The 26,528-nt window shown below is 33.7% G+C and overlaps 5 protein-coding genes across 6 annotated transcripts; 3 read left to right on the top strand and 2 right to left on the bottom strand.

The window, feature by feature from the left end:
- The first annotated feature begins 481 nt into the window (after positions 1-481).
- LOC140810049 (laccase-14-like) lies at positions 482-4,404 on the top strand. Its single transcript, XM_073167858.1, has 6 exons — positions 482-588; positions 1,130-1,281; positions 1,396-1,640; positions 2,370-2,498; positions 3,031-3,975; positions 4,258-4,404. Exons 1-6 carry the CDS (start codon positions 484-486, stop codon positions 4,386-4,388), a joined length of 1,707 nt encoding a protein of 568 aa, XP_073023959.1. The 5' UTR covers positions 482-483; the 3' UTR covers positions 4,389-4,404.
- A 5,039-nt stretch (positions 4,405-9,443) lies between these two features.
- On the top strand, positions 9,444-12,438 carry LOC140809083 (laccase-14-like). Its single transcript, XM_073166565.1, has 6 exons — positions 9,444-9,586; positions 9,709-9,860; positions 10,288-10,532; positions 10,626-10,754; positions 10,943-11,872; positions 12,181-12,438. Exons 1-6 carry the CDS (start codon positions 9,497-9,499, stop codon positions 12,312-12,314), a joined length of 1,680 nt encoding a protein of 559 aa, XP_073022666.1. The 5' UTR covers positions 9,444-9,496; the 3' UTR covers positions 12,315-12,438.
- A 760-nt stretch (positions 12,439-13,198) lies between these two features.
- Positions 13,199-15,792, bottom strand: LOC140809081 (laccase-15-like). The gene is made up of 6 exons (XM_073166563.1): positions 15,540-15,792; positions 15,278-15,429; positions 14,908-15,152; positions 14,676-14,804; positions 13,656-14,594; positions 13,199-13,556 (listed from the first exon to the last, which is right to left on the bottom strand). Exons 1-6 carry the CDS (start codon positions 15,630-15,632, stop codon positions 13,426-13,428), a joined length of 1,689 nt encoding a protein of 562 aa, XP_073022664.1. The 5' UTR covers positions 15,633-15,792; the 3' UTR covers positions 13,199-13,425.
- Positions 15,793-18,216: 2,424 nt separating this feature from the next.
- Positions 18,217-21,643, top strand: LOC140809082 (laccase-14-like). The gene is made up of 6 exons (XM_073166564.1): positions 18,217-18,417; positions 19,356-19,507; positions 19,599-19,843; positions 19,944-20,072; positions 20,210-21,151; positions 21,268-21,643. The coding sequence occupies exons 1-6, from the start codon at positions 18,328-18,330 to the stop codon at positions 21,396-21,398; spliced, it is 1,689 nt and encodes a 562-aa protein (XP_073022665.1). The 5' UTR covers positions 18,217-18,327; the 3' UTR covers positions 21,399-21,643.
- An 837-nt stretch (positions 21,644-22,480) lies between these two features.
- On the bottom strand, positions 22,481-25,359 carry LOC140809443 (NAC domain-containing protein 17-like). 2 transcript variants are annotated; one of them, XM_073167063.1, is made up of 3 exons: positions 24,969-25,357; positions 23,183-24,322; positions 22,481-22,911 (listed from the first exon to the last, which is right to left on the bottom strand). In XM_073167063.1, exons 1-3 carry the CDS (start codon positions 25,135-25,137, stop codon positions 22,523-22,525), a joined length of 1,698 nt encoding a protein of 565 aa, XP_073023164.1. In that variant the 5' UTR covers positions 25,138-25,357; the 3' UTR covers positions 22,481-22,522. The 2 variants fall into 2 exon arrangements, with proteins under 2 accessions (XP_073023164.1, XP_073023165.1); XM_073167064.1 differs by lacking the exon at positions 22,481-22,911 and adding an exon at positions 22,918-23,064 and having other exon boundaries at positions 24,969-25,359.
- Positions 25,360-26,528: the final 1,169 nt, after the last annotated feature.

Here is a 26,528-nt window from a genome sequence, read left to right on the forward strand (position 1 = left end):
GCATGTGCTAGCCCAACAACACTGATGTGACATTGTATATATTATTGTCGTTTCAACATCACGTCAAAAAAAAAATGATCAAAATTAATAAAACAACAAAAACAACATATGAAATTTTTACAACGAAAAGACCAAAATCACAAAAACACTGAAGTATGAAACAAAAAGTATAATTTTCACAGATTGATAAACGTGAGATACTATTTCTAATATCAAACCTTGCGTACACACACTTACCACAAGCTTCTCTATATATGAATCACTAGCTAGCTAGCTAGCTAGTTTGTATGAGCGTGTACGTATGAATGTATGTTCCTGTTTTTCTTCGCTTGGCATGGATATTAATTCAAAGAGGAAAAAAAGGTAAAATTACAAACCAAATCGTCTTTGTTTAGCGTGACCAAATCAAACCCCTGACTTTGTAGCTTGGCCTCCAATTCTCATTCTCTATAAATATATGTAAAATCACATTTTGGAAAAAATATGATTAGATTATTTTCGAAGATGGCAAGGTTACCTTTCTTGTTTCTTGTGTTCCTTGGTTTTACTCTTCCTATCCATGCAATGACTCATCACCATTACTTTGTGGTAAGTGTCGTTTTGCTCTCTTTTTTTTAAATATATATATATATATATATATATATATATATATATATATATATATATATATATATATATCTTTATGTAGAAATATATACGTAAGCGTTCTAACATAAAATTTAAAATAAATTAGCACACGAGAATCAATTATTTGTATGAATAAAGAAAATTCGGTCATACGAGTTGGCTATATAGGTTTTTTTTTATTCTTCTAATTTATCAAAATTTAATCCTGGCTAGTTCAATAAATTGACCTTTTTTCCACATTAAATGTTATTTTTGCTGGAGTTCTGAGTTAAAATCAAGCATGTCATGTCAATGATGTCCGACATAACTTTAATAGTACTTAAGCCAAAATTGGACTAAATGTGAAAAAACCAATTCATCGCACCAACGTTAGGAACAAATTTGCCTTTTCTCAATCCAAGTTGCATGAAACATTGAAACAATTTGTTTCCCGACTTTTGAGCATTTCTCTATCAATATCTCCAATTCGATATTTGCCCAAAACGTGGTTTATTTGTTGCAGGTAACGGATACTCCTTACAGCAGGCTTTGCAGCAACAAGAGCATATTGACCGTAAATGGCCAATTTCCAGGACCGACTATATATGTCTCCCAAGGAGACACGATTGTCATTGATGTCATTAACAAGGCAAAAGAAAACATAACAATTCATTGGTACGACAGCCCTAGCTCCTATATTGGTTCTGTACGTCTTAATTAATTAATTTGGTGACCATTATTAGAACAATCTAGCTAGCTAATTTTACGCTAAAACGATTTACTTGGTAGGCATGGTGTGAAGCAGATAAGATTTCCATGGTCAGATGGACCGGAGTACATAACCCAGTGCCCGATTCGACCTGGAACCATGTTTAATCAAAGGATTGTTCTATCAGATGAGATAGGAACTTTGTGGTGGCATGCCCATAGCGACTGGTCGCGAGCCACCGTGCACGGTGCACTCGTCGTCTATCCAAAGATTCAAAATGACTATCCTTTTCCTACACCTTCTGCACAAATTCCAATCATACTAGGTACATATGTGCGCATATACCATATACTATTTATCTCCACTGATTCCAAAATAACAAATAAATTGTATGGTTTTACATGTCTTCGTTTTTATTTTAAATATATATGGCTACCTCAAATTACAAGAAATTAATTATGTATTTTGCTCCCCCTGGTCCATTTGTTGAATTTGACTAAGAAAATTAAATTTCTAGAAACGTGTTGAAGACTTTCGAGCTTTGAAATAAAAATCTTTATGGTTTTTCTTTATACAGATGTAACATATTATATATAATCAATTAATTTTACAAAATTTTCAAGTCTACAAATCCTTACAAAAAACGAAGACTTTGGACATTTAAAGTTCTTCAAAATAACTGTAGAAGGGAGAAAATGATAATTAGCTAGGATTTGAATTGGTTGCAATAATTGTCTCAGCTGGTCCGCCGTTGTATATAATTTAAAATATTTGAGTTGTACTGTTACCATCAACTATAACTTTTGGTAAAGCGGCAAACGCTCAATCATACAACTGGTATTAAAGCCAAGGTCCAAATTTGCAAGTAGTGCAATTATTGAGATAAAGATTGTTAGATACAATAATGGTCTCTGCTGAGTAAAACAATTGAAAAGTGATTTTCGAGCTCTTGTACGATTTAAAATATTCACCGTTATCGTCAGCTATAGTTTTTGATAAAACGACGTGGTTCTAAAAACTTGAAATATTATTATTATAATTTTTATTATTGCAGGGGAGTGGTGGAAGAGTGATATACAGGCTGTTTTGAGTGAATTTCTGCGAACTGGAGGGGATCCAAATGTGTCTGATGCTTTCCTTATCAATGGCCAACCTGGAGATTTATACCAATGCTCAAGAAATGGTAAAACCCAATTACCCTTTATTTAAAATTTTCTCTAAAAAAATGAAGTAAACGCGCACGCGCACGCGCACGCGCACGCTCTGAGTTGTTTGATATTCATAAAGGTAATTACAATATAAATAGAATTGGGATGAATTGTCGATATAGTTGTGGTGAGATGCACCCAGTGGTCAATCATATAAAATTAAGCAAATTATAATTTCTAAGAATTAAGTAGCTTAATTGTCTCTTGTCAATGTCCACGAAAATTAATGGAAAACAAAGGTGAGAACGATGGGATATTTTTCCACTGCGGAAAAGCTTCTGTCTATGTATGTTACCACGCACATGAAACGCTGTCGCCCAAAAAATGTTTCTTCGAAAATGCCGCCAGTTTTCACATTGGGCAGATATCTGGAATTATTTTTTTATCATTGTAAAATGGAAATAAGTTATTTCAAATCAATAATTATAACTTCAGAAATAATCATCGAATCTCATTTTTAATTTTGTATTCAACTCACATTCTTTATTTATTCTTCAAACATGTTAGATACGTTCAAAGTGATGGTGGAATACGGCAAGACATATTTGTTCCGAATGGTCAATGCGGTAATGAACAACATTATGTTCTTCAAAATCGCAAACCATAATATCACAGTGGTCGGATCAGATGGGAGCTACACAAAGCCATTAATCAGTGATTACATCACCATTTCCCCTGGCCAAACCATCGATTTCTTGCTCGAAGCCAATCAAAAACCTAGCCAATATTACATGGCTGCTAGGGTGTATGCCAGTGCTGCAACTTTTGACAACACAACCACCACCGCGATCGTTGAGTACATAGGAAACTACACGACCCCATCTTCTCCCTCTCTCCCAACTCTCCCCGCAATAAACGACACGCTCGCCTCGACAAATTTTACGGGAAAGCTCAGAAGTTTGGCTGATAAAACCCATCCAGTTGATGTACCTTTGAAACCAAGTACGATCTTGTTCTTCACACTTTCTATCAACTTGCTCCCATGTGATAACAATGCTACTAACTGCACCGGGCCATTCAACGGGAGACTTGGAGCAAGTGTGAACAACAACAGTTTCGTTCTACCTAGTGTTTCCATTCTTCAAGCTTATTATGATCGGATAAAGAGTGTTTATACAAATGATTTTCCGAGTCAGCCGCCACTTAGGTATAATTACACGGAAACGTTTGTTCCCCAAGATTTGTGGAGGTCGGGTAATGGAACAAGAGTGAGGGTTCTTGAATATAATTCTACCGTGGAACTTGTCTTCCAAGGGACAAATAGTGTTGCTGGTATAGATCATCCCATGCACTTACATGGACACAGCTTTTACGTTGTCGGATGGGGATTCGGAAACTTCGACAAGGATAAGGATCCTTTGAACTATAATCTAGTGGACCCTCCATTCCAAAACACAATCGCGGTTCCTCGAAATGGATGGACAGCCATCAGATTCAGAGCAAATAATCCAGGTAATTCAGTAAAAGATGTTCTTGTATTTAAACTGATTTTGACCATACATATATAATCTATCACGATTAAGTTAATGGCAAAAACTTATGTGAGATGGTCTCACGGATATTATTTGTAAGACGGATCTCTTATTTGGGTCACCCATAAAAAAGTATTACTTTTTATGCTAAGAGTACTATTTTTTATTGTGAATATGGGTATTGTTGACCCGTCTCACAGATTATGATCCGTGAGACGGTCTCACATGAGACTCACTCTAAGTTAATTTATGTGTACCGCAGGTGTTTGGCTCATGCATTGTCATTTAGAGCGTCATATAAGTTGGGGAATGGAGATGGTGTTCATTGTTAAAAATGGAAAGGGCTCAAATGCCACAATGTTGGCTCCACCTAAAGATTTTCCACGATGCTAGTCGATATATATATATATATATATATATATATATATATATATATATATATATATATATATATATATATATATATATATATATATATGTATGTATAATTTATTATACATAATTATATATATATAATTTGTTCAAGAATAGCAATATCTCCTATATTTATTTTACAATGTACTAGAATTTCAAGCATTGAGTTCAAATAATAATGATAACAATTCTTTTAAAAAAATTGTTTGTTGCGATAATCGACGTCATCATTCAGTTTTTATGGTTGTTGCATCCCGAATGACCACAACATTTGAAAATATGTGCAAACGGTGGGTACGCTCTATCCATCAATGCCAGCACATTAAAACAGAGACACCAATGTCTTTATATAAATATATATGATTTCATATATATAAATTTCGTTGACAAAAGTGTCACGATTACGATTATTTAAAAGTAATATGATTTTTTGGGCCAAAAAATAAATAAGCAAAAAAATGATTGATTCCAAAATAATTTATTGTCTATATACATTTGTCTTAACCTTTTCTTTATCCGAGCCTGAAGATTCCTCCCCCATGCAGTTAGAGCTCCGATTAAACCTTGTTGGATCAAGATTGCACGCATCTTGTTCCGCCATAATCCAAAATCATTTACCCCGCCCGGTGAATTTCTCAGTATCATACTTCATTGATCCCATGCATCATGTGGTTATATATATTCCCACGACGGCACCGTACTTGTTAATAAATCCATTGAATACTGGTTTCTTGAATGCCCTTTGACACAAGAAATTAAACATTTAATACTACTGGCTCACGTACAATATCAGATCAATCGCATCATAAATCAAACACGAACACAATCATTTATGTAGTTTGGCCTAATTGACCTACATCCACGGCGAGCAGAACATTTCTCATTATCAAGAACAAATGATTTTACAGAAGATGGAAAGGAAAGATTTTTACTTAATATGCTTCAGTTTACATTATAGATTAATAGTATTTTTACTCTAACGAATTATTTATTATTTGAGTATAGTTGTTACCTCTACAAATACTTGAAGGAAAGAAATTAGGCAAATCTCTAATTTGTGGATCCCGTCATTAAAGAATTCTTCCTTTCACTCTAAAGTCAAGAATGCTAGCTTGGAATCAACATCATGATTGAAAATTAAGATGATTAGATGAGTTTTTCGATTTAAAAGGTAAATTTTGTTTAGATTTTTTCCTATGTAAAATATGAATTGATTTGAAAATGTTTTTAGTATGATAAGAAGGAAAATTATGAAATTAAATATTTTGTTGTCCTATAAAGTAGTTATTTTATAATCTCACACTTCATAATATAATATATATTATTAAAAAAATTCATTTTTTATAAAAAAATATTTTTAATAAATTATAAAGGTCGAACCATAATCATAAACATAAATGAAACCGTTATCAAATGTTACAGTTAGAGATTGGGATATTTTGAACCGTAAAATCGGCAATTCCAACCCGTCTAGCTGGCGATGTCTAAACTTCTTACTTATTATATGAAATAAGTTGATTTTTTTCCTTTCAAATAATTATAATAAGATGATTTCAACTTTGGTCCCTCCAATATGTTTTTATTGATTTTTCATTTTATATTTGATGCAAACTTTTTCACGTGGAATTAAGAAACATTGAATAATTTATGATGAGATAGCAGTGATTGTGAGATGTCTTGACGGTGATACAAATATTAGTTCTACAATTTGATATGTATAATCGTTAAAGCATGCGCATCTACATGCCATTTTTTTTAAAAAAAAATACGAGTGTAATCAAGAACGTAACTTGTAATTTCTTTAACATTTAATTTTTTTGAGTATAGTAATCGTAAATTCGTAATGTGGTGTTTGAGTTGTTTTATGGTTAAAAAGATTTAATCAGTTTTGTTATCACTTGTTGTAACTTTTGGTAAAGTGACAAACGCTCGATTCTACAAAGTATCAGAGTCAAGGTCACGAGTTCGATTATCATTTATTGTAAGAATTGTAATTATTGAGATGGAAATTGTTGAATACAATAATTACATTTGCTGAGTAGAACAATTGAAACATGTTACTTAAGCTGATGTCTAGTTTAAAAGATTTCATTTGCACTGTTACAATCAACGTAAAACAACAAATACTCAGTATTGCTCCAAACTGAGTATTTGTTGTTTATATATATATATATATATATATATATATATATATATATATATATATATATATATATGATTTTGATATGTTGTCTAGCTATCGGTAAAGATCTCATGGGCTTCGCAAGAGAATCACAGGAACATCTATAGGATTTTGATTTGTTATATAGCTATCGGTGAAGATCTCATGGGCTTCACAAGAGAATCACGGGAACATCTTGTGGAACATCACATCGATTGTCTCCTTACATACTGTTGCATTCAATGTTTCGATGATCCACGAGAACATCTTTTGAATGTTAAAAAAAAAAAAGTGGAGGGAGCAAGATGTTCATGAAAACACCATCAAAACATTTAACTCAATAGTAGATGATGAAAGAGTAACGTGACGTTCCGTATGTCTCGAGAACATCTTGCGGCGCCACCACCAAGAAGTGATCAGAAGTAAATCAAGACTATTGAAATTAACAGGAAATTAAATGTGGATAAGAAAAAAGTTTTGGACTCAAAAAATCAAATTTTCGATTTTACCAGGATAGAGGAAAGATTGGCAGAATCATCAAAAAATTATGTAGGCGTGTCAAGTGACCATGACAAAATATTCTATGAAGGATAAATTTTTCTTCTAAATATTAATATTGAGGTTTGAATATTATTAATGATTCCAAGTTGGCCGTATTTTTTTAAACTTTTATTAATATTAATTTTATTTTTTTCTTTAACCTAAGCTCGTGAGGCATGTGTTCTGAAACTTTTCTATCATTCTTAATTACTTTGTATTTTAGTATGTTTTTTTATCAATTAAATAATCTTCATGACCTTTCAGAATATCGACCGTCACGCAAATACAAATATATAGTACATTGATTTCGTTTCTAATTTATTTTATACTTTCATGAAAAGCATTTTATTCGTAATTAAAGATCATGTCATTTTATTTCTTCTATTTTGTATAAGTATATAATTATCGTTTTCATATTACAGCTCATCAAGATAATTATATATGTGTGTGTGTCTATATACATATATATATAATCAATTATTATTTCACTACAAGGACAGGGTGATTCTTCCTTGATGAATTGCGTATGAGTTATACGAAAAACCATAAATTATTTTAAACTGCCATGAGCATAGATATTGTTTTACTCGTGAGATGAAATAAGTAAATGATTTATATTAAATATATAATAAATTGAAATATGTAGTTAACAAAATTATTTTTAACTTCGATTAAATTAAAACTCGAGTCAAACAATTATTTTTCACTTATGTTTAGTCCTGTATATTAAATTTTATTGTAATTAATTTAGAGGAAGAGGGACTCCAATGGTACTGGCTTTCGTTTCAGATATCTCCAATATACTCGACGACGACTTTGTTTTAGTGTGATTTTTACACGTTAAATTTAAAATTCAACTTAAATGCGTCTAGTTTTAATAAACTATATAATAATATTTACTCCTCTATAAATATTGACTTTTCATTTGTTGTTTGACTAAAAGATATTCACGCTAAAATACGTTAAATACTTTATCGTGGGGTATTAAAGGGAAAAAGAGCAGCACTGATTATGAGAGAAGAAGATGATCCGACGATCATAATATATTATATTATTTCTATTATCCATTTAATCGTTATAAAATAATATAATATATAAGAAAAATGGGATTATTATATATATAGGTAAAAACTTGTGTAAGACGGTCTCACGGGTCGTATTTTGTGAGAAAGATCTCTTATTTGGGTCATCCATGAAAAAATATTAATTTTTATTGTAAATATTGGTAGGGTTGACTCGTCTCATGTGAGACGGTCTCACATGAGACCCACTCATATATATATATGGTAAAAACTTGAGTGAGACGGTCTCACGGGTCGTATTTGGAAGACGAATATTTTATTTGAGTTATCAATGAAAAATATTGATTTTTATGCTAAGAGTGTTACTTTTTATTATGAATACCGGTATGATTGACGACTGGTCTCACATTAGACTTACTATATATATAGTTTTTTCAAGATGTTAATATTTCAGGAGTGATATATACGAACTCATAAGAATAGGATAAAGGGAAGTACCATTTTACTGGGGCAAAACCTTTCAGTTATTTTTCAAGATATATATGGAAGAAAAAAATATTTTTCATCTTAAAAATTTATTAGCCTTTTAATTAGTCAAAAATATATATTAATATAATAACTTCACTTTTAAACGTTTAATCATTTTTTCTTATATTTTATTTTTTGATAAAAAATAATCATTCACAATTGGTGAAAAATAAATTTACTCTATTAGGAGAGAAAAATAGGCTTAAAAGCTGCTACAAATATAAATATAGGACAATTACAATTTATATAATGTATATTTGATCTCTGTCCTTTGTTTTACCGAATTTTAATCTGCTATAATTTTTTTTGGGAAACTTTGGTCGTTTTTATGACGAGACACTGACTTGATAGTTTAAAAGACCAAAATTTAAAAAGACAAACTAACCATTCAGAACAAAAATTTCAATTTTCTTAAATATTATTACTAAAAATTATTCTTCCTTCAATGATTTGCTAGCATGCATGTTTTTTCCTAAAAATCAACCAATATTTCTAATATATTTCTTGTAAATAATGATCGTTTTCATTTTTACAGGTCGGCAACTCCATTTTTTTATATTATCAAATTGTATTTTCTGAAGATAATATATTAAATAGAGCGATTCTTCCATGTTTGTATGTGTATATCGTAGGACAAACTACGAATTATTAATTTGACACCAAAAGAAACGTGCAAAACACAGCTAAATTTTTTAATTAAATTAAAATTAAAGTTCTGAATTAAAACCTCCGTCTACCTATTATAAATACTGGAATGTTTACTCTGAGCTGAACATCAAAATACTGAGCTAAAAAAAAAGTTTAGCCAAGTATTCGATTATTAAAAATTAATAAATATGAAATTTTTTTTTTGGCCTCTCGTAAGTGTTGTTCTTCTTTGTAGTGTACTTGGGAGCGACGCTGCAATTCGAAACTACACTTTTGTGGTATGTTCTAATTTTGTTAGAATATAAAATTATTATTAAATTATTTTTCATTTGATGAATATCAATTTAAACAAGTATATGTGAAATTTGTTATATGTTCATGCATGCTATTTGATTTGCAGCTTCAAGATACGGAGTACACCAAGCTTTGCGAGAGCATAACAATTTTGACCATAAATGGACAATCTCCAGGACCAACCATTTATGCAAGAAAAGGAGATTTAGTCATTGTTGATCTTATAAATCGTGCTAAACATAATATAACCATCCACTGGTATTAACTTTTTTCACTTATTATATTAAGATGGATCTTTGTTAACTATAAAATAGTGAAAAACCCTAACTCGTCCGGTTGATCCGTTCGACGATCGATACATGATGTAGACGAAGGTTTATTAGTACTTACTAAAACATTTAAAAACTTAGGAGATTCAAACAAAATCAAATGATATTTTTTTCAATGTTAATTATCCTAAGAAAGCTCATTTTTTCAAAATATGGTGCTCTTTTTAGCATAAATTCTAGCAGTTCGTTCATTCAATCTGTGAAGATCATGCGTCCTCACTTCGAGTGGGAAATTTGACCCATCTCTCTACTTGTTTTGATTTGTACAAAAAAAATTAAACCTGTCCACCATTCAAACCAATTCTTTTTCATATATCCTATCCAATATGAAAAATAATGTGTTGATTTTTTTGAAGGCATGGAGTGAAAATGCCGAGATATCCTTGGTGGGATGGCCCCGAATACGTTGCCCAATGCCCCATTAAACCCGGCAAAAGATTTAAGTATAAAATTGTGCTCTCAGACGAGGAAGGAACCTTGTGGTGGCACGCACACAACGACTGGTCGCGCGCAACCGTCTACGGCGCACTCATAATCTTACCGGAGGAGGGAGACAGATATCCCTTCCCTAAACCTGCTGCGGAATTCCCCGTTATAATCGGTACATACTAATTTTTGGAAACAACTTCGAAATCAAGCCTATAAGTCCCTGTGATCACTAAAAGCTGTAAGTTAAAAGTTTTTACGTTCGCAGGAGAGTGGTGGAAAGCTGATGTGCAGAAAGTTATGGAGGAATTTCTAGCAAATGGAGGTGACCCAAATAATTCTGATGCGTTCCTTCTAAATGGTCAACCCGGCGATAAATACCCGTGCTCAAAACAAGGTTTGTGAGTCGCCCAAAAATAACTTACGAACATGATGGATCCATGAAAGCAAATCTACTGTAGAAATGATTGACTCCATCATTGTGATAGTGATCTTAAAATTAGACAAATAAGTGGATTTGTAAACATTATCGTACATACACAGAATTACTCGATCACTTATAATGTTCCACGTAAATATATGCAGATACATTCAGGGTGACGGTGGAATTCGGCAAAACTTACTTGTTCCGTCTGGTGAATTCAATAATGAACAACATCATGTTCTTCAAAATTGCAAACCATAATATCACAGTCGTCGGATCGGACGCAAGCTACACAAAGCCCATAAACAGTGATTACATCGCCATCTCTCCTGGCCAAACCATAGATTTCTTGCTACATGCCAATCAAAAACCTAGTCACTATTACATGGCTGCCCGAGTGTACGCCAGCTCTGGAATATATGACAATAGCACCACCACAGGAATCATAGAGTATGCCGGAAACTACCCCCCGCCGACTAATATGGTTGTTCCAAAGTTTTTCGACTTCAACGACACTGGTGCATCGGTGAGATTCACAAAACAGCTCAAAAGCTTGGCCGATAAGAAACACCCCGTTGATGTTCCTTTAAAGGTCGATAAAACTTTATTCTTTACCCTTTCGGTGAACAAACGTAATTGCAGCAACTGCGTCGGGCCGGATGGAGACAGACTTTTGGCGAGTGTGAATAATATAACGTTGTTGCTGCCGAGAATATCGATTCTTGACGCTTATTACTACAATATACCAAGAGTTTACACACCAGACTTCCCTGAATCCCCGTTGTATAAGTTCAATTATACCGGACCTATTACACCTAATCTGGAGGATCCTCAAAATGGAACTCGTGTGCTTGTTCTTGAATATAATACTGATGTGGAACTTGTGTTCCAGGGGACTAATATTGTCGGTGGGGTTGATCATCCGATGCACTTACATGGGCATAGTTTCTATGTTGTCGGGTCCGATCTAGGAAACTTTAAGCCAACCGAAGATCCTCAGAATTACAACCTCAAAGACCCTCCTTTAATGGAGACAATTGCGGTTCCAAGGAACGGTTGGACCGCCATACGATTCAAGGCAAATAATCCAGGTACTATTGAGAGTGTATTTAATTTACATGAAAAATACTTTTTTGCTCGATTAACTTATCCAATTTTTGGCCATGATTCATTAAATTTTCAAAGTTTAGTTTTGGTATACTAAATTTTAGCAATTGGACCAAATAGCCTGAAATTAAAAGTTATTGTACTAAAAATTGAGAACTTAATGGACCAAAATCCAAAATTGGACAATTAAATTGGCTAAAAAAAATCGTTTTCCCTCATAATTTATATTACAACATTAGATTGTTTATTTCATTTTTGAGGTGTGTGCGTGTGTGTATATATATAATTGCAGGAGTTTGGTTCATGCACTGCCATTTTGAGAGGCATGTAAGCTGGGGAATGGGAATGACATTCATAACTAAAAACGGGAAAGGCAGAAATGCTCGGTTGGCTCCACCACCTGATGATATGCCTAAGTGCACATAAGGGAAACTTTTGAAATCATTCAAACTCGGATGTTTCTGGTTTATTTTCATTTCATTTATGTTTTGTCTGAAAATCAATTGTAATATAAAATGTTGTGATGAATAAAAGATTATCGTTTCGTGCATCTCTTCAATAAGTGATAACTTGTAAGTCACCACCTTTGTTTTTGCACCAATTAGAAACACTTGCTTACAAGAGATGATTTTGTACTTATATTTTAAGAGATTAATCAATCTCTTTCGGACCTTGAGTCTGTTTTTATCTATTTTTTATCCACATGTATATATATAAAGAAAACTCGAGGGGGCCAAAAAATTGTAGTAAAATATTTCATCAATTATTGGTGCTGACTTAGGATAAACCGAGTTAAATTGCGAGGTAGCAGATTCAAGATCATGAACTATATATTACTTATAAGCTCAATGGTTAATGGATCAGTAAATTAATTTCCATATATATATGTAAGAATTAACAGATGTAAAGTTTTCCAGATAATAAATTATAAAAACACCAAACTAAGCAGGAATTAAAAACAAAAAGAAAAGAAAAGACGTGTTATGTGTGGGGGCATTTCAGACCTCCTTATATCATAAACAGCTAAAAGTGGCGGCTTCTTGGAAAAAATTGATAAAATATTGTACAGTCAAACATTGTATTTGTGTTCTTCCTAGATGGCCCAGCCATAGGAATTGGATTTCGATAGTGGCTGCGACCGAGTGTATCCAGGAATTTTGTTTAGGACACAATTCAGATAAAATCACAAAAATATAATTTATATGAATAATATAAATGCTTGTTATGTTCTTTTCAATTTTCTGGGGAATTCGATCGATTCATAGTCAATATATCTTGGAAAATTACTTGTACTAAAATATTTATGAGAATAGAATAGAAGCAAAAGCTCTTTTATTATTTCTTTGCATTTATATCACATTTAATTGACGGGTGAAATCTTGAAAAACTCCCAAAAAAATGACACAAACTCGAATACCAAAACTAAAAAAATATATCAAAATACAATATTCTCAAATATTTTGAATACAAGCTGGAATCTATAATATATCATTCCACAGCTACAGAATTTCTCAGTTTCATCCATGTCGATCGATGATCAACAATTGGGCATATCGAGAGGTGGTGGCAGCATTTTCTCATTTGGGCCTTTCCCATTTTTAACAATGAATGTCATCCCCATTCCCCAGCTGACATGCCGTTCGAAATGGCAATGCATGAACCAAACTCCTGCAATGATTTTGTATTAGTCAAGCATATTTTAGGACAAATAAATAGTATGTATGTATGTATATACAATACCATGTATGCATATGTAAATATGTGTACCTGGATTGTTTGCCCTGAATCGTATCGCCGTCCACCCGTTCACCGGAACCGCGATGGTTTCCATCAATGGAGGGTCCACGAGATTATAATTCAAAGGATCGGTGCTTTTGTTAAAGTTCCCCAATCCCGAGCCAACCACGTAAAAACTGTATCCATGTAAGTGCATCGGGTGATCGACACCCGCAACTGTGTTTGTTCCTTGAAAGACAAGCTCCACAACGGAATCATATTCAAGAACATTCACGTCTGTTCCATTTTCAGGCGTCCACAAGAGTTGAGGCACAAACTGTTGCGTGTAATTGTACGGGAAAGGTGGATTATCAGGAAAGTCGGTCTCGTATATTCCACTGATACGATGGTAATAAGCTTGAAGGATGTCCATTTTCGGCAAAACCAAGGTTAAGTTATTCACACTTGCCAAGAACCGAGCCCCGTTTGGCCCGGCACACGAATCATTCGGGCAAGATCTCATGTTGATCGAAAGAGTAAAGAACAATATATTCGTGACATTTAAAGGGACATCGACAGGGTACTTTTTATTAGCTAAACTTCTCAGCTGCCTCGTAAAATTAACGGATGCAGATGTGTCGTTGAACTGGAAAAACGTCGGAAGCAACGGTGTCGGTGGTGGGTTGTAATTTCCGACGTATTCTATGATTCCGGTGGTGGTGGTGTTGTCGTAAGACCCGGCGCTAGCGTAAACTCGAGAGGCCATGTAATAGTGACTAGGTTTTTGATTGGCATGTAGCAAGAAATCAATGGTTTGGCCCGGGGAGATTGTGATGTAATCGCTGTTTATCGGCTTTGTATAGCTTGCATCCGATCCGACAACCGTGATATTATGGTTTGCGATTTTGAAGAACATGATGTTGTTCATTACAGCGTTTATCAGACGTACTAAATATGTTTTGCCGTATTCCACTTTCATCTTGAAGGTATCTACATTTACATAAACATTATAGTTAATAGTTATATACATTAAATTTTTAAGACAATGTTTGCGGTTATTGAAGCACAAACCTTGTCTTGAGCACGGGTATAGGTCGCCCGGCTGTCCGTTTATAAGGAATGCATCGGATACATTTGGGTCGCCTCCGGTTAGTAGGAATTCATCCATAACTTCTTGCACATCACTCTTCCACCAGTCTCCTGTACGTATCCACAATCTTAAGACGTTCAGTGATCACTCGCAACCGCTAAAAACACCGAAAAGCACGAAAAATCAATATTTAAGAGATTATTCCCAACGTGCCTAGTAAAATGGGGACTTCAGCATGAGGCTTTGGGAACGGATATCGGTCTGTCTTATTTGGTAATATCACGAGTGCACCGTATACTGTCGCACGTGACCACTCACTGTGTGCGTGCCACCATAGAGTACCTTCCTCGTCGGAAAGCACGACGTTTTGCCTGAACCCTGAGCCTGGAGTAATAGGACATTGAGTCACATACTCTGGACCATCCGCCCAGGGATATCTTGGCATTTTCACCCCATGCCTGAGACAATTAAAATAATATGTAATCATTTTAATTTATTATCTGTATCGCGATCGAGCAACTAGTGTAGTGTATATATATACACAGAAATAAGTATAAAATCAGTGGAATTAGTTATTTCGTACCAGTGAATGGTTATATTATGATTAGCTCGATTATATATGTCAACAATGACTAAATCTCCTTTTCTTGCATAAATGGTTGGCCCTGGAAATTGTCCATTTATTGTCAAAATGGTCTTGTTGCTGCAAAGCCGGGAATACGATGCGTCTTGAAGCTGCAAATCACGTACATTTTCAAGAATTCGCACTTAATTAGCTTGAAAAACATATATATTTTCTTGATCATGAAGATTAATCTCGTCGAAATTCAACAACTTCTAATTACCTTGAACTTGTAACGACGAACAGCTGCATCGCCCTGTCGTATGCTACAAAGAAGAAGAATGACGACATTGAAATACAAGAGAAAGATCCTCATTTCCCAAAAAAGAAAAAAAATCTTTTTCGGAGTAAATGTATGTTTATTTTTCAATCAAGTTACTTTGTTCTTCAAGTTGGTGTTACTGATTTAGTTTTTATAAGGATATATGGTACTTGATAATATATTGATCAACCATGGCTGCCGTTTGTTTAATTTATTTTTCAAAACATCTTAAACGTGACCAACCATGAATGACAAACACAAAAATAAAAATATAATTGTGAAAACAGAAGCCATCTTTTTTAAAAAAAAAACGAAACAAACATGTGATATATGGGAGACAGGTGGGGTGGTCCGGAAACTTAGCTTATAGTAATAATAATTAATCGAAGGCTAATAGCTAGGTTATCGAGTAGACATGATTCCCCAATATAAATTGTTTATATATTGATCACTGGATTTGTAAAAGTTTTTTTATAAATATTTTAATTTATATTTAAATATGGGTAAAATTATAATTATAAAAATTAATTAGGGCTATACTGCAATTTTTAATGATACAATTAAATAATAATAATTCAGTTAAATTCGCATATTTTTCTGTTGATTTAAAGACAAAGGGAAAAAAGCTTTATTCTCATAAATATTGTATTAATTAATTAATGTGCTCGCCATATTTTATTCTATCTTTACTTTTCGTAGAAAACTGTAATTTGTTTTATAAAAAGTTGCATCGAGGTTAGGTGAAGGCAATCAAGTGTTGGCTAAGATTTCAATAGTTAAAACTTTCAATTATTCCAAAATTATATATTATTCCAGCTCTTAGCAGCCTCAATATAATATACATTTAATCTTTTTGGCCGTAGGTTACCTTAATCTGTCCCCGTTCTTTGATGTATTAATTATAATTAATCCATTCATCATTTGTATGTTACCCATATGGAATATCGTGTCTGGTATGTGTTGAGTGATAAATTATGACCGTTCATCCATACATCAAGGTTGAACGATTAAACATGATTTATCAACTCAGCACACGTATCATGTATTGAGTTGATAAAGACACTGTCCGTCTGTAAAATATATTGATCGGAATACCGCTTTCAATTAGGAGCATTCGTGCATGATGAGGTAACATTCAAACACGTATAAAGAAACGTCGTACTTAATTATTAATTTGGTAAAATGCATATAAATCCAACAACATAAATTCGGAAAGCAACACGGAATCTTCCAAGGCTGCTAAAGACTTTTCTTACACTGCGATGTTTCAAGTCAAAGTCATCGGCTTCACTATTAATTCATTAGCATATTATATTCATCCATATTTCAAAAAAAAACTTCTTACTCGTCAACTTTATCCATTGCATTATATCATGCATTTTGTATATGATTTAAATAAATTATATATGTTGAATTTTTATTACGAAAAATAACTTTCAGCTGGAAAACTAAGAACAGATGAGAAAAAGTGGAGTTTATAATATGAAGATTAAATGGTTAGGTACAAAACCATGGTTTTGGCCAACTTGATCATATTATAACTTTTATATATTAAAAGAAATCTAATCGACACAAATTACTACATTATTATATATAATGTTATTATTTTACTTAATTACTAAAATAATTATTCGGTAGTTCTATTCATACCAAATGCATGTTCTAAATATTTTCATGACTCTATCTGTGCGTTAATGTGCATATAAAAATTTTCAAATTAACAATTTTCTAAATTTTTATAAAGAATTTCTTTTCATGGTTTGTTGAGCTCTCAACCTTAATTAACAGTGTGTGTGTGTGACAAAAATTTGTGTGAGAAGGTCTACCAGGTTGTATTTGTGAGACGGATATCTTATTTGGGTCATCCATAAAAAAATATTATTTTTTATGCTAAATGTATTACTTTTTATTGTGAATATCGGTAGGGTTGACCTGTCTCACAGATTAAAATCCGTGAGACGGTCTTACATGAGACTCACTATATATATATATATATATATATATATATATATATATATATATATATATATATATATATATATGAAATTTTAAAAGGGCCTAAAATTAGAGTTTTAGGCGTTTTTACTTGGATTCCAATCTTAAAAAAATTAAAAATGATTCGTAACTACCGCAGCCAAATTAACATAAAATTTCTTCAGTTTGTTTTAGGAAAAAAAATATTTAAAAAATTAATTATTATTATTTTCCTATCCAAAATCATCATATATGTATATGATCAGTCTTCAAAAATAATAATCATTATTCAGTCCTCGTCCATAGGAATTAATAACACGCTAATAATTAATGAGGTTTCGACATATATCGATTGTCTTCGGGGTTTTTTTTAGAACGAAATAATTGCCTTTAAATAGAAATGGTGGTCATTTTCACACCATAACCAATGAATGAGCATAATTAGGAGAAAAAAAAAATTGAAAACAGGAAAAAAATTTCCAGTGTGTACCATTGATGGTCAAAACCAACAAAATTGATACGAATGGAAAGCCATTGGATTTGATTTTTCAAGAAATATAAAAGAGAGACAATATCATAGCCGCCGTCTATCTACTGTTATTGATAATTCAAACCCAGAACTTGTTTATAAATACTAGCCAAAGTATGTAATTAAATCATAACAATAGCTTAACACAAATGATTTAGCTTAATCGCAGAATTGATTTAAGCCAAAAAAAAAAGTGTTCTTTTTTTCCCCTTTTTTGAAGCAAAAAATTGAAAGTTGGTAGCTAAGATGAAAGCTTTGATATTTCCTTTTATATGTGTAATTCTTCTTTGTGGCGCATTGCCTAGCCATGCAGCAGTCCGTCGCTATAAGTTCGAGGTATTTTTTATTTCACTTTTAAAATATTTCGTATGGTGAAAACAAATAATATTTATATATATATGGTTTACATTTTTATTATATCGTTTCATATGATGTAAAAAAATAATATATGTAGATAGTTTATATTTTTATATTAATTCAAGCTCAAAATTTGTGAAGTCGACTCAAAGTTCGAGTTTTATGATGTCTGCCTGAAACCTTGAAGATAGTTTTATATATGGTTGAGTTATGATTTAAACTTAAGCTCCACCAATAATTAGTTCTTAATTAATTATCAAATTCTTTTAGTAAATACTTAAATGATGGGGAAAACTACATTGTTGGTCCGATATATAAAGTGCACATTTTTAATTTTTTGTCTCTTTATCACTCACTCAATTCACGGTTTTGTACGATAATTTACATTTTTTTCGAATTTTGATCTTTTCCACCGGAATGTTAATGTGGTGTTGGAAAATAGTCGTGTGGCATCATAAAATACTGACGTGACATGCACCTGACATTGATGACACGGCAGATGTCATATCAGCACTATGGTGAAATATGACTAAAATTAAAAAAAAAAAATTAATAGACTAAAATCATAAGTCGATAACATGATCAAAAATAGAAAATATGGGAGTTACGTTACCAAAAATTTAATTTCCCTTCGATAATTGGTTCAACTTGAAAAATTATTTACTTTCACAATATTTTCCATAAATATACTTTCTGGTTTATTGTTTGGCCTTAATTTTGCTGGTATTAAGTCCGTTGGAGCTCGATAATTTTTAATCTAAATCGACCAATTAAAGAACCTCTCTGGGTGCAATTTTCTAGCTTTCCTCAAATATTCTTAATTTCGTTTAACTTCACGTAAAATTTTTACGTACGTACAATGCGGAGATATTAATACTAATATACAATTTTGTTTTCCATTTTTAACTCTTTTACAGCTGAGGAATACTTCATACTCCAGGCTTTGCAGCAACAAGACCATCCTCACGATAAATGGACAATTTCCGGGGCCAACTATCTATGCGAGAAAAGGAGATTTGGTCATTGTCGATGTTTATAATCTAGCAGATCACAATATAACCATTCACTGGTATATATGAATTTTCTCTGCCAAACCTGTTATATGGTTGCAGTAATCTAATCCCATGGAATATCTAAAACTGTGTTTATGTTCGTTTCAGGCATGGAGTGAAGCTGCCAAGGTATCCATGGTCAGACGGGCCCGAATACGTAACACAGTGTCCCATCAGGCCCGGTACTAAATTTACGCAACGGGTCGTTCTCTCTGACGAGGAAGGAACCCTGTGGTGGCATGCACACAGCGAATGGTCGAGGGCCACCGTGCTAGGAGCTCTCGTTGTTTTACCACAGAAAAGAGACGACTATCCATTCCCCAAACCTCATGCTGAAGTTCCCATCATATTAGGTACGTACATACCAAAGAAATATAACCTCATTATATAAATTCCAAAAAGGAGACAAAGAAATGGGTAATTAGTAATGGTTTTGAATGTTGGGGAATATAGGAGAGTGGTGGAAAAGTGATGTGCAGCAAGTTATGGAGGAATTCCTACGAACCGGAGGCGACCCAAATGTTTCCGATGCTTTCCTTATAAACGGTCAGCCGGGTGACCTATACCCTTGCTCTAGACAAGGTTTGTCATCTCGTACAAAATGATTTTCCAGTGAGAAGCTTAGAAAGGTTAATTATGAGGGTTATATATATATATATATATAGATAGTAATGCATGCATGTTGATTACTAGATAATCACAATATATGTTAAACGCAGATACATTCAAGGTGACAGTGGAATATGGCAAAACATATTTGTTCCGAATGGTTAATGCAGTGATGAACAACATTATGTTCTTCGAGATCGCAAACCATAATATCACAGTGGTTGGATCCGACGGAAGCTACACAAAGCCGATAAACAGCAATTACATCACCATCTCCCCGGGGCAAACCATCGATTTCTTGCTGGAAGCTAATCAAAACCCGAGCCAGTATTACATGGCTGCTAAGGTTTATGCCAGTGCCGGGTTTTTTGACAACACAACCACCACAGGAATCATAGAATACGCCGGGAATTACACTCCACCTTCCTCGTTGATTCTTCCAACTTTCCCCAGAGTCAACGACACGCTGGCATCCGTCACATTCACCAACCAGCTCAGAAGTTTAGCCAACAAAAGATACCCTGTTGATGTCCCTTTAAATATCACAGATAAATTGCTGTTTGCTATTTCAATCAACACACGGCCATGTCCAACTGAAAGCCCGTGTGCTGGACCGAGTGACAACCGGTTACTTGCAAGTGTCAATAACATAACCTTGGTACTGCCGAAAGAAGCCATTCTTCAAGCGTACTACAAGCATATCGGCGGAGTTTATGAGGCTGATTTTCCTGATAATCCGCCTTTTCAGTATAATTATACAGAAGATGTAGTCCCTGGTCTCCTGTGGACGCCTGATAATGGAACCGACGTAAATGTTCTGGAGTATAATTCTACCGTGGAGCTTGTTTTCCAGGGAACAAACATAGCCGGAGGCGTGGATCATCCAATGCACTTACATGGATACAGTTTTTACGTCGTTGGATCGGGATTTGGGAACTTTAACAGAAGCAGGGATCCTTTGAACTATAATCTCGTAGATCCTCCATTGATGGAAACTATTGCGGTTCCAAGAAACGGATGGACGGCTATACGATTCCGGGCAGATAATCCAGGTACATTTGCGGCACAAAAACACACACAAACTCATACATATATATATGCATATACACGACGACGACATTATGCGTATATCATTCATCATCAAATTTGCATGATATTTTCATTACAGGAGTTTGGTTCATGCATTGCCATTTCGAACGACATGTGAGCTGGGGAATGGGGATGACATTTATTGTCAAAAATGGAAAAGGCCCAAATGCGAAAATGCTGCCGCCGCCTCCGGATATGCCGAAGTGTTGATGATATATAGTGCTGATGATCCACGAGAAGCTAGCTGCGAAATTACATAGCCATGGAATCTTTATATAATTATATGTTCTGAATTAGGTTTAAGTTTATTTAACTCAAAAACTTGCTGAAGAATACATTTATATATATTGTTTACTGAGTGCATTTATATTTTTAATAATGTCCTATATTTGGTGGATTAATGAAATATTGTTCACCGGTTGATATGAACAAATAAATAAAATTAATATTTTAAACATTTTTACTATTAAACTTAACAGTAGTTATTCTTACTTCATATAATTTTTTTTTAATATTAACAAATGTCTTAAAGATTTTTAACAAGTTTTAATATAAACATGAGCAGAGATGATCCTTTAAAAAATGAAAGAGGCAGTATTAGTGAAAACTGATGGTTTCATGATATTCTAATTTCATAGCACAAGCATGAATAATATAACATTCAAGTCAGACCAATAAGATCATAGAGTACAACGTACTCTATTTCAAAATTATATATATTCATTTATATAATTTTATAAAATATAAGTATTTCAAGTTATTTTTTTAAACGAAAAAATATATACTGTAGCATATTTGAAATTGGCACTTATTTAACTTTTTTAAGCATAAAAAAAGATTAAAATAAATAAATTCGTCGTGTTGTTATCCAACTTATGCATATTTTTCGTATTACGTTGAAATTTCGCTGATTAATAAACTTTCGAACTTTCATAAAATATTAACAAGTTGATTGGTTGCGGAACAAACCAACGGATGGATTTTTATGACTTGGTCCAATTTGTCAGACAGCGGAGGGGAAATTTTTAGGCTGCCAACTAACCTTTCCACGTACTGTGCAATAATTAGAAGTGAAATATTTTTAAAATTTTAAAATACAGAATACTTGCGAAATTCGTGGGTGAAAGGAAAACGATTTCTGGCCCAGAGTTTTCATATTTATTTTATTTGGTGACGAGCTCGGATTCCTCATTCAAAATAATATTTCAATTTTTATCTTGCACATCAAAATATATTACCATAACCTTAAAAAATACATGTAATTTTGTTATCATCCAGGGAGTCGCTGGAGCAAATATTTCTATTCAGACGTTATTTATTTAATCAGTAATATCTCAACCCGACACTCTTACAGAGGTTCCAAACATCATCCACAAGATGGCACACAATACTCCAACTAAAGAAAAACATATAAAACCATTTATAGATTTGCCAGAAATCCTTGAACTTGCTGAGGTGTTACCTGTAGCAACGTTCATGTTCCTGGCGTTTAGACGTATCCTACTGAGGCTAGACATTCGTTCGAAAGCTCTATTTACCAAAGCATTCTCAGAAGCCGAAGCAGGAGTAGTTGGTATGGACTCCACAAAAGCCCACAGAGCTGACGAGAACCGAGAGTCTGTACCATCATCCTGTTTGTTGTTTTGGTTTTGATATGCTCCGGTGGTAAAGTTTATAATATCGCCATGGTTATGGTTATGAATCTGATTTTGATGGATCAAACCTAAAAGTTTAAAACTAACAAAATTAGCATACAGTTTGATACTAGTACATTGGAAGAAGAGCTCTTCAAGGTGGGCTCAAACTCCCCCGTTTCCACTCAGGCACGAGAGTTTTTGCCGTTTGGAAGATGACATGGTCTTCCCATACCATCCATCTGAGCAAGTGCTCGATGAGATTAGTAAATAAATATGACAAACGTAGTGTATATTGTAAAGTTGGAGTAAATCACATATACACATGCAGCTTCTCGAACTTTGCAATAGTTTTGGTACCTGATGTTGAGGAACTAACGAACATTTGATTTGCTTCTGCTGTAGTGAAATTATCGCATCTTTGCTCATCTGTCCACTGGTAATTCACTGTTCCATTCTCGAGATTGTTGGAAAACGAGCTTGAGACCGGGTCCATCGCAACATTTCCGTAATGATTCCCTTGCAGTTGTGAATTCAGACCAGACTCAACATGCCCCATTTCATCAAAGAACAATGCCGCGTCTTCGTACTGGTCAATCTCACCCCAACAATCAAACTCGTCAAACTGCAGATGCTCCAGATTATCAACTGTTCCAACAAGATTTCGCAAAGTTGGTTCGGAACCAATCAGATCATTCATCTCAAGAAAGTCCTCTTCAGTCAAACAACGCTCTTGCCCACTAAGACTTTGAGAAGTGACCTCAGGCGCCTCATTTAGTAATTGAGCAATGTCAGACTGTGCAAAGTCAAAGCTAGCTTTTGCGTTAGGTTGCTGGGTACATGGTTGGAGAAATGGAGAAGCCATATCTTTTGAAGGATGCTCCACTGAGGAACTTTGATTTTCCAACTCACCGAGAAACTGATCAAGAGAAAATCCAAAATCAGCTGAATGAGGTGGAACTAGCACAGAATCATTTGCCACTTGATTCAAGATTTCCTCAAGCTCATCTAGTGGTGAACAGGGTTGACAATTAACAGTTTTTGGATCATCAACTAGCACGGTGTCACTAGGTCGCTTCATCGAGTTGTCCCCGTCAATTTGGTAATGAACATCAAGATCATCTTCAACCCAGTCCTCTTCCCTGAAAGGTGCACCATATTGCTCACCATTTTTGGGACCAGGTCCACTTTTCTTGTACAACTTATATAATGCATAGTAATCCTGCACATTCTCGCATCTTCCCAGCTCCTTTTCGTCCATGGTATATTCATGCATCACCCAATCAGTCCGTCTTCCACTAGGTGCACGACCTCCATAGAAGACCAGAGTCTTTTTTATCCCCACGGAACGAGATTTATACATGATAACACGGTCTTTCCCTGTGGCTTTCCAATAACCATGCCTCGTCGCTCGGTTCGACCTCGCTCCATTTGGATATTTCCTATCTCTAGGACTAAAGAAAAACCATAGCCTGTCACCAGTTTTCAGCTTTGATAACCCTGTATATCAGATACATGCAGTAAATCAAGCTACAAAAATTAATGACTAAATCAAAATTCCTAACATAATTAAAGGGCGTAGAATTAAAATTCAACCCTCAAAAACATCTACTCTCACACATAAAAGTGTGGAAAATTACTGAAACTGAGGTTTCAGACTGAATTAAGCAATTGGAGCCACATATCATACTTCTGCGTATTTCTAAAAAGGAAGGAATGAATCCAAAATCAAAGCGACTTCTCAGTGTAACAAAATATGCAGGATCAAGAACTTGTGACTAAATCATTCAAAATTTGTTAAGTAACATCACCAGTTAGTTTTTTAAAAAAAAAAAAATCAACCCATTAAATTAACACTACAGCCATTGAAATTTCATCCGAATTTCATTGTTGGCAAACGTATTGTTAAAACAGAAACGCATTTACAGCTATCTCCCAACAAAACAGAAATTTCAAACTAAATATTCTCGACTTAAACAAAAATCAGAAGCACAAAAATCGCATTTTGATCTGTCAACAAACAAAACCGCAAAACCCCAATCGATTAGGATTATCATCAAGTAATCTGCCCAATAATCATAAAATCGAAAGACCCGGAAGACAAATCAAGTCAACGATTTTCAGCAATCAAGAAAAAGAATCGTACCCGGCAACTCCTCGGGGTCCCACTTGTAAACATCGGTTTCTCCGATTACATCATCACGGCATCGTTTCCGGCAGATCTTCCCTTTGAGATAGAAAACCACCAACTCTTCATCTGTGGGGTGGAATCTGAATCCCGGAGGAAACATACTCCCGTTCCCAAAACAATCCATATTCACTTTATAATCTTTATATCAAGAATTATACGAATAAATAAAAATCGAAAGGGTCTTTGATCGGTGTGAACAGGGAAAACCTAGCGGTCGATGTTGGGGGAAAAGGGCGAGAAATGGGGGTGGATTTGGGAAAACAGAATTCTTAAAAATATATATCGTAGTTGAAATTTCTTGGAAATTTTGCTTTATCATAGAGTCGGGAGATAACTTTGGTATGAGTGAAGTCCACTGAGCTTGCAGTGGGCTTTTTTGCTTGGGACGTCCCATCTATATTAGGTGGGACGAACCGAATCGAGCTAAATATTAATAAAAATTCAAAGTTTAAATTCGGTTTGAATTAAATATATTCGAATTCAATTCGAAACTCAAAATTTTAAAAAAAAATTCCGAGTTCCTCTCAAAATGAAGTTTGAGTTTACGTTCGGCTCGAAATGTTTTACCTATTTGTGAGTTATTCGAACTATTAATCAAATATTAAGATTCAAGAATAAATGCTCAAAAGATTCGAAATGTATATATATTTAATGTATAATAATTTTATATTAAAAAAATATTAAGTCTCACGAGCGGCTCGTAAACTATCGAACAAAATACATTCGACTCGAAAAATGTTCGAACATGTTCGAGTTCGCCAAATTCAAATACGAATCAAATATTTATCAAAACAACTCAAAAACATGTGAATCTGCTCGATTTTTACAACCCTGCACTATATCATTGACAACCAAACTAGCATTCTTCACTATTCAAATATGTGTACACATATGTGTGTATATTAGTATAATATATACATATGAATACACGTGAATGGTTTATCACGTGCCAAAAATTTTGAGCCATTTGTGATCATATAAAAAAATTAATAAAATCGATACTACTTTTATTAACTGAACACATACAGTGACATTTATAATAATAAAAAACATTTTATTCTACATTATTAATTATTAATAACATTACACCATAGAAAAAAGAAAAGATCTTCTATTAACTATGAAAAACTTATATTCCCGCATTTTTATTTACAAGGTCATTGATCAATATTTCATAACTACATTTTTTTATATAAACTTACTCTCAATCCAAGTCATAACTAATGCATTGAAATCTTGTTTGGATCATAACTGATCTCAAACAAAATTTCGACAACTTCAATTTATAAAAACATTTTTCTACAGATAAAACAGTCGTCATAATAGTTAATAATATCTTATATGCAATGAACCAATTCATTCTTCGCAAGAAAAAACATTATTTCACTTGTTTTTACTTTCTCTTGATAGAATACGTTGGATGATTTACAGCTTAGGAATACTCATATTTACCCCAACTAAACATGTTGGGGATAGTGCCCTTAAAGCATTGTTATTATATTATGTTTTTATTAT

This window comes from Primulina eburnea, chromosome 13 (assembly GCF_022965805.1).
Source record: "Primulina eburnea isolate SZY01 chromosome 13, ASM2296580v1, whole genome shotgun sequence".
Taxonomy (NCBI): Eukaryota; Viridiplantae; Streptophyta; class Magnoliopsida; order Lamiales; family Gesneriaceae; genus Primulina; species Primulina eburnea.

What these genes read in the sequence shown, in the direction of transcription:
- LOC140809443 (XM_073167063.1), bottom strand. Translation starts at nt 25,137, where the DNA reads ATGGATTGTTTTGGGAACGGGAGTATGTTTCCTCCGGGATTCAGATTC. An exon ending in GGACCCCGAGGAGTTGCCGG is followed by an intron (nt 24,323 to 24,968) that starts GTACGATTCTTT and finishes TCTGATATACAG; the next exon opens with GGTTATCAAAGCTGAAAACT. An exon ending in CGTTAGTTCCTCAACATCAG is followed by an intron (nt 22,912 to 23,182) that starts GTACCAAAACTA and finishes TTAAACTTTTAG; the next exon opens with GTTTGATCCATCAAAATCAG.
- LOC140809081 (XM_073166563.1), bottom strand. Translation starts at nt 15,632, where the DNA reads ATGAGGATCTTTCTCTTGTATTTCAATGTCGTCATTCTTCTTCTTTGT. An exon ending in TTCGTCGTTACAAGTTCAAG is followed by an intron (nt 15,430 to 15,539) that starts GTAATTAGAAGT and finishes CGTGATTTGCAG; the next exon opens with CTTCAAGACGCATCGTATTC. An exon ending in ATTCAGGGCAAACAATCCAG is followed by an intron (nt 13,557 to 13,655) that starts GTACACATATTT and finishes AAATCATTGCAG; the next exon opens with GAGTTTGGTTCATGCATTGC.
- LOC140809082 (XM_073166564.1), top strand. Translation starts at nt 18,328, where the DNA reads ATGAAAGCTTTGATATTTCCTTTTATATGTGTAATTCTTCTTTGTGGC. An exon ending in TCCGTCGCTATAAGTTCGAG is followed by an intron (nt 18,418 to 19,355) that starts GTATTTTTTATT and finishes ACTCTTTTACAG; the next exon opens with CTGAGGAATACTTCATACTC. An exon ending in CACAATATAACCATTCACTG is followed by an intron (nt 19,508 to 19,598) that starts GTATATATGAAT and finishes TGTTCGTTTCAG; the next exon opens with GCATGGAGTGAAGCTGCCAA.
- LOC140810049 (XM_073167858.1), top strand. Translation starts at nt 484, where the DNA reads ATGATTAGATTATTTTCGAAGATGGCAAGGTTACCTTTCTTGTTTCTT. An exon ending in CTCATCACCATTACTTTGTG is followed by an intron (nt 589 to 1,129) that starts GTAAGTGTCGTT and finishes TATTTGTTGCAG; the next exon opens with GTAACGGATACTCCTTACAG. An exon ending in ATTCAGAGCAAATAATCCAG is followed by an intron (nt 3,976 to 4,257) that starts GTAATTCAGTAA and finishes TGTGTACCGCAG; the next exon opens with GTGTTTGGCTCATGCATTGT.
- LOC140809083 (XM_073166565.1), top strand. Translation starts at nt 9,497, where the DNA reads ATGAAATTTTTTTTTTGGCCTCTCGTAAGTGTTGTTCTTCTTTGTAGT. An exon ending in CATAATATAACCATCCACTG is followed by an intron (nt 9,861 to 10,287) that starts GTATTAACTTTT and finishes ATTTTTTTGAAG; the next exon opens with GCATGGAGTGAAAATGCCGA. An exon ending in ATACCCGTGCTCAAAACAAG is followed by an intron (nt 10,755 to 10,942) that starts GTTTGTGAGTCG and finishes AAATATATGCAG; the next exon opens with ATACATTCAGGGTGACGGTG.